This window comes from Cyprinus carpio, unplaced genomic scaffold (assembly GCF_018340385.1).
Source record: "Cyprinus carpio isolate SPL01 unplaced genomic scaffold, ASM1834038v1 S000006580, whole genome shotgun sequence".
Lineage (NCBI taxonomy): Eukaryota > Metazoa > Chordata > Actinopteri > Cypriniformes > Cyprinidae > Cyprinus > Cyprinus carpio.
The window spans coordinates 958-8,133 of NW_024879235.1; the positions used below are offsets into that span (position 1 = coordinate 958).

Sequence of the window (7,176 nt, forward strand, 5' to 3'; positions counted from 1 at the left end):
CTTTTCCTCTTCCGCGGTTTAGATGATTGCATGCACAAATGTGGTTCGGCAGCCTGTGGTTCAAAGTGAGATCGTTTGAAAAAGGCTACTGGAGGGTTGTTTCCACGTAGCTCACGCGAAGCTCAGGAGATCTCTGCTTTTGTGAACACCAGATAAATTCTGCAATTATAATGTTCTGGCATTCGGTCTGGAGAAAGGCAACCTGCCACGTTGCCAGCGGTCTGGTCAATAAGGTGATTGAAGGAGTTGCAGGATGTGGCAGGCTACCTTGATGATGATGTGTCATTTATAGTTCTACCTAAGGTCTCAACATTTGGCCCAGACGTGGGCGATGTGTTTCAAGGGTTAAAGGAGCACACTTGACCCTGAACCTTTCCAAGTGTGAGTTTGGGCAGGCCACAAGTGTACCTATTCTGGGGCCTAAAAGTTGTATGGCCATGGAACAGTGTGTCTCACCCGGCTAGGCGCACAAGTGTATAAGCGAGGCCATTGTGAATTTTTGGTTGTACCATCATCGCAGGAGTGGAACGAAAATGTTCTTCCTGGGTATAGGCATGCGGATACCTATGGGGAAGTGACTTAATTTGGCAGACAAGCATGTTTCCACTGTGCTACAGCCTTCATGGATACATGCTAGGCCCCGAAGGTTGCCCTAGTGATACGCCGAGCTCAGTGCTTAGGACTGGAGGTATGTCAGGTTTCAACTTTGAACATATCCTTAAGGCATTGCTTGAGCAGTTCCCCTTGTTCTTGCTGCCCCTGATTTTAACCAGACCTTTTCAAGTTAGCTGTGGACGCTGAGTGATTTTGGGGTGGGTGTGCTATTCCTCCTCCAAGATGATTCAGTGGAGTGGAGCTAGCATATGTGTGCTATTTTTAAAAAGAAATTTTGATATCCATCAGAAGGCATTATTCTACAATTGAAAAGGAAGCTTTGGGCCCCTTATTCTGGCTCTGAATCATTTGTGATGGGTATTTTCATCCATGTTTTCGACTGTTGTTTACACTGATAATAATCTCTAGTGTTCCTTTTTTTCACAGCATGACGAAATTCCTACTTAACCAGCGCTTAATGCGATGGCAGCCTAGCTTGTTTTGCAGGGATATGGATGAGCTTTACAGTCTGCCACCACATTCATCGTTGTGGAAGGGATAACAGTTTTGGGCGGATGCTCTGTCAAGGGCTCCGTAAGAGCGGGATGTTGTCCATCGTTTAGGTACTTGTTGACTTTGCATAGGTTTATTTCTATAGCAATGTTTTAAGGGTGGGAGTGTTATGTGGGCGTGTTTTTTTTTTTAATCGGCAAGATTTGCATAGAATTGATTGCGAGTTTTCCCTGCGTCACTCTCCTGCAATTAACCAGGTTAATTGGATCCACCTGAAGGGAGTCTCACTTTAAAATCTAGGACACATGATGCTCTTGCTCTCTCCTCGTTTTGGCAGCCAGCACTGCAGTACATGGTGTTTCCTGTTTTCTCCCCCTCCTTTTTTTTGTCCCTTTTGTTATTAAAATAAACTTATTTTGATTTGGGCATACCTTTGTTTTGTGTCCTTTTATGTTGCAAGTCCCTAGGAGCCAAGGTTGTACAGTGTGTGAGAGTGCAAGTGTGAATGTGGGATGTGTGAAGGGTGGTGTTGTGTGTGTGTGAGTGTGAGAGCGTGTGAGTGTGAATGTGAGTGTAGAAGGATGATGTGAGTGTGTGTGTGTTTTTGTGTGTGTGTTGTTGAGCCGGGTGTGAGTGTGAATGTGAGTGTGTTTGTGTGTGTGTGTTTGAGAGAGAGTGACAAGGTGTGAATGCTGAGTGTGATGAATGTGTGTGTAGTGTGTGTGATGTGTGGTGTGACAGAGAGTGCGAGGTTAAAAATGTGAGTTGATGTATGAGTGTGAGTGTGTGTGTGTTGTGTGATGTGAGGAGAGTGCGAGTGTGAATGTGAGTGAGTGTGTGTGAGTGTGTGTGTGTGTGTGAGAAAGTGTGAGTGTGAATGTGAATGAGTATGAGTGTGAGTGTGTGTGTGTGAGAGAGAGTGCAAGTGTGAATGTGAGTGTGTGTGTGTGTGTGTGTGTGTGTGTTTGTGTGTGTGTGTGAGAGCGAGTGTGAATGTGAGTGGTATGAGTGTGAGTGTGAGTGTGTGTGTGAGAGAGTGCGAGTGTGAATGTGAGTGTGTGGAGGGTGTGTGTGTGTGTGTGTGTGTGTGTGAGAGAGAGAGAGTGCGAGTGTGAATGTGAGTGTGTATGTGTGTGAAGGTGTGTGTGTGTGTGAGTGTGTGTGTGTGAGAGTGTGAATGTGAGTGTGTATGAGTGTGAGTGTGTGTGTGTGATGTGTGTGAATGTGAGTGTGTATGAGTGAGAGTGTGTGTGAGTGTGTGTGTGTTTGTGTGGCTGTGTGTGTGTGAGAATGTGAGTGTGTACCGAGTGAGAGTGTTGTGAAGGTGTGTGTGTGTGAGAGAGAGAGTGCGAGTGTGAGTGTGTGAAGGTGTGTGTGTGTGTGAGTGTGTGTGTGTGGCTGTGTGTGTGTGTGAGTGTGTGAATGTGAGTGTGTATGAGTGAGAGTGTGTGAAGGTGTGTGTGTGTGTGTGTGTGTGTGTAAGCGTGAGAAGAGTAGTGCGAGTGTGAGTGTGTGAAGGTGTGTGTGTGTGTGAGTGTGTGTGTGTGTGTGTGTGTGTGTGTACCGTGTGAGTTTGCTGCCGATGAGTTGTCTGGACTGCAGTCGCTCCTCGTCCGTCTGTACAGGTAAGATGTTCTTCTCCTGCAGTTCTCTCTGAGACGGCCGGTTACTCAGCTTCACCGCCAGAGAGTCCTTCCCCAGGATCTTCAGCGCCAGTGCGTCTGAACACACACACACACACACACACACACACACACACACACACACACACAATGAGCCCTGACTGCCTCACTACAAAAGGATGAATCAATGAATCTGCCGTAACCCATCATTATTAACCAGCAAACTCAAACGGTTTCTAGACTAACTTGTAAAGAGCGAATCGTCATCGTCCTCATCTTCATCCTCCTCCTCGTCCTCCTCCTGCTCTTCATCCTTATACATGCTGCGCAGGTCCTCGTAGTCAGACTGGTTGGGGATGTTCTCTTTTTCATCGTCACAGTCGATGGCCACGGCTGGGAGCGGAGTGCTGTACTGACCCGTGTGAACTGCAGAGCTGCAGGAACACAACACACCAGCCGTCATGTGACAGCAGAGACTTCTGGGACAGATACCCGCTAGGATGATCTCAAAACACCTGTGATACACACATCCACCAAACCCTGAGACGTTAAAGCTGATGAAGAGCAGTGAATTAATCAGTGTTTTGAACAAATTAGTTGAGTGAATAATTCAATGACTCATTCATAGTCACTTGTCATCACCTACTGGTGTATCTGTGTAACTGCAGAAAGAGTCTGCGATGTAAAGCCCCTCCTCTAACACACAGACAGACAGTCTATCTGAACACAGATGAATGCAATGCAGTGAATAGAGGTGGACAGTAACTAATTAAAAATACTTTCGTTACAGTATTTGAGTAAATTTTTTCTAATTTCTTGAGTATAATTAAATTGTGGTACTTTAACTTGAGTAAAATAAAGCTAAAACTATTCAACCTTTGCTACATTATTTTTCACCAAAAGTAGAAAGTACAAAAAAAAAAAAAAATTATTTAATTAATTAAAAAATAAACAAAAGAGTGCCGATGGAGAAAAAGAGCGAGCCGGTGTTTGACAGGCACTTTTCAGACTGCTGGGGTGGAGCCCTGCTCTTCAGCCAATAACAGACAGGTCTGACTCGGGTGCAAAACCAATGTGAGCTGTGCTGCAACGAGATGATGAACATGCAGTGCATGTTTCATTAATACTCGAAGCCGGAGGGCCAGGGTTGCCAGGTTTTCACAACAAAACTAGCCCAATCACATTTCGAGGGGGGCTTACCGTTAAAAATCGCGTTCCGGGGAGTAAAATATAATTTTTTGGGTGGGGTTCCCATGGTAAAATTCACTCTCCAGAGGCTAAATAGTCACGTTATCTGGGTCGCTTTAAAAACCCGCCGCGAACAGTGATAAAGTAGCCAACCGGCGTTAGGATTAGAGTTAACCCTGCTCCATAATGCTCACATCATCTCGTTTTGGGTAAAAATAGAAAAATAATACTTTGTAACGCAGTAACTTGAGTAGTTTTTCAGCAAGATACTTTTTTCTCTTACTTGAGTCATATTATTTTTCAGTACTTTTACTTGTACTGAAGTAAATCATTCCTTAAGTAGCAATACTTTTACTTAAGTACAATTTCTTAGTACTCTTTCCACAAGGTCCACCACTAGCTGTGAAACCCATCACATCCGCACTATTAGACACCGATCGGCCAATCAGACTCCAGCACCTCAACTAACTGTTAAGATGTAAGCTACTCAGGCTCACTGGAAATACGTGCCTCTACCCATCTATCTGCAAACCTCAAAAAATTTACCTAAACTTGTACCTATACATACAAATCTCTAGAGGCAGCAAAACTCACACAAAATATAACTTACAAGGCCAGAGCTAATTAAGAAAGCCAAATTTTCACTCAGTTTCTTACACAATATTAATAACCCAAAACCAATTTTTGTGTGACATAGTGTGACATATACAGCTTCCTATGTATGTGTTTTCTAACACAGTCGGTTTGCTCAGTAGTGTTGCTCTTGTGAGGTGAAGCGCTCCAGTATGAATCCCGTGAAACTAGCGTTCAACAAAACAGCTCAAATCCACGTGGAAGTTAAAATAGCACGGTTGCATCAACAAATGCGTTTTTATGACACTTTTGCATTTGTTAACACTATTGGGTAGGTTTAGGAGTGCACTAGGCCTTTGGTGACACTCCCTGGACATTGGAACTGATTTCATTCTGAACCTAAAGCAACGTAATAAAAACATGGCCATGGTCACGTATTGAATGTACATTTTAGTGCCACTCGCTTTGAAACTTCCATGAAAGTGCAATAAGGCACGTAACATTGGTCCTGCAGAAACATCACCACAAGCACATATTTTCAGTGCACCTGGGCTGAATATTAGAGTAGAGCTGATCAATACATATAGACTATGATAATACTGCAGTTACTGTTTTAATGATGGGGAAGCTGACATTGAATGTCACTCACTTTGCAAAAAGAAAAGAAAAGAAAAACCTCACTTCGATCAGCCTGTTAGATTGACCAGAAACACGCCTCTGTGTGAGTTTGACTTTGTGAGTATGATTACATCATATGATATAGTTTTTACTGATTATCAGCACAACATTCAAATGTGAGTTCAACAAACAAGAACTTAACATTGTGTAGCTTCCATTTCTAACACAGTGCTCTATGTTTTTGCTTTTCCACTGTGTGAGCAGTGACCCTGTGTTCATTACTGGATGAATCAATGCTTTGGAATGAATCATTTGAATCGACTGAATGACTCACTCATTAAGACCACCTACTGGTGCTTTTAGTTTAATGTTTAAAGCATTTCGTTTTTAAAAATGTGTTATTTCTAAACTCAGATTTTTATACCGTTATATATGCAGTTGCAGCTGCAGTGTAAATGCATTCATGTCACCTCTGAGCTGCATTAAACAGTCAGTGTAAATACATGGAGATGCAGATGAGAGTGTGTGAGGTTGAGATCTGCAGTACTGGGTCAGATAGTCTTTATCTAACATCCGCAGCAGCTGGCAGTCATTCAGTGAGCGCTGGTTAACTGGGTCATGAGTCTGTGGTGGGTGGTAAGCTGGGTCAGAACCTCACTCAGAGATGGCTGTGAGCTCCAGGAGTATTCTGGCTCTGCTTCAGCTCAGTGCTGATGAATGACGTCCCTGTGTCTGTCACTGGACTGATGATAATGATCTTTGATCTTTTGACATATAAAAGCTTGTTATATTATTTAAAATAAAGACTACTGCAAGTTTCAGACCTCAGAAAAACCTCCTCAATGCAAAAAGAGCATCTGTTGAATACAAGCATCCAAAAGAGTGCCTCCATGACAAGACATCAACATCTACTGCGCCTCATGACCGTTCAGCACCGTCACACAAGGAAACAACTAATGGTTATTCTGATAACCGCCCCGCTGTCGATTGCTTTCTTTCTGTGTTTTCACAGATATACAGCAGGGGGCGCCATTACGGACCTTTTGAAAGAGTACAGCATCTCCAAAAAATAGAGGAAGATCCGCTTCATTTATGATCTGTTGTTCCTGCACGTGATCTAACATGATCCTCAAACATTCAACAGCATATAAATCAAAACTAACGTTCCTGAATGAACGGATAAACCCACGACACTATGAGGGTGTCGATGGACTTCAACTACTCGAAAATCTGTTTTGATGATTCTGAATCTGATCCGGATGTCATTTTCTCAGCTTTTTGTTAGATTTTTTTTGGGGGGGTTGAAATAACCCACATTCAAGAGTTGATAAAGAATGAATGTAGCTAGAAAATGTTTTTAAAGCAGAAGTTTCGTTCTGTCTTTTGATATACTGACTGTTTACAGATTCACACAACAAAATATTCTGGTGGCAAACGATTTTTTTATTTTTTAAATGACCCCAAACTTTTGAATTGTAGTGTATATTGTTAAAATCTTACTGATCCCACACTATTGAAAGGCAGTGTATGTGATATGTGTTTTGTCAGGAATTATGAGTGTATGTGTAGGCACCTGTCGAGCCTGTGCAAGGTGAGCGCCAGCGTCTTCTGCAGCTCGAGGATGATCCGGCTGGACGGGTGAGCGGCGCTGTACTGCAGCTGCAGGGGGCCACAGCACTGACCCCACGACGACGAGTACAGCACCAGCTTCTGAGGAGGAGACGGCTTTCCCTGCAGACACGAGTCTGAACACACACACACACACATCAGCAAAAATACCCACAATCCTCTGAGCATCAACATCAGGCTCGTGACGATCACAGGACAGCATTCATGTGAGCTCTTCACCATTACTACAGGATTATTACAGTTAAAACCATGGAAGAACATTTTCATTCATTGAAAAATAAAAGTTAAAACTCAAATGAAATGAAATATAAAAAAACATTAAAATAAAAACAGAAAATACTGACTGAACACTGATTTCAACAGTTTCAAATATTTACTTGCTTCAAAATAATCACTGCATACATCTATTTTTACTAAACGTTTCTATTTTAATTAACTT

The 7,176-nt window shown here is 42.8% G+C and overlaps 1 protein-coding gene across 1 annotated transcript in view; it reads right to left on the minus strand.

The window, feature by feature from the left end:
• Positions 1–2,638: 2,638 nt before the first annotated feature.
• Positions 2,639–7,176, minus strand: part of LOC109085449 (phosphatase and actin regulator 1-like) — a gene marked incomplete at its 3' end in the record, with an annotated part of 19,596 nt that continues 15,058 nt past the window's right edge. Inside the window, exons 6-8 of the mRNA XM_042754667.1 lie at positions 6,682–6,853; positions 2,976–3,163; positions 2,639–2,828 (exon numbers count right to left, since the gene is read on the minus strand). Coding sequence (XP_042610601.1) covers positions 2,639–2,828; positions 2,976–3,163; positions 6,682–6,853 — 550 coding nt within the window. The remainder of the gene's footprint in view (positions 2,829–2,975; positions 3,164–6,681; positions 6,854–7,176) is intronic.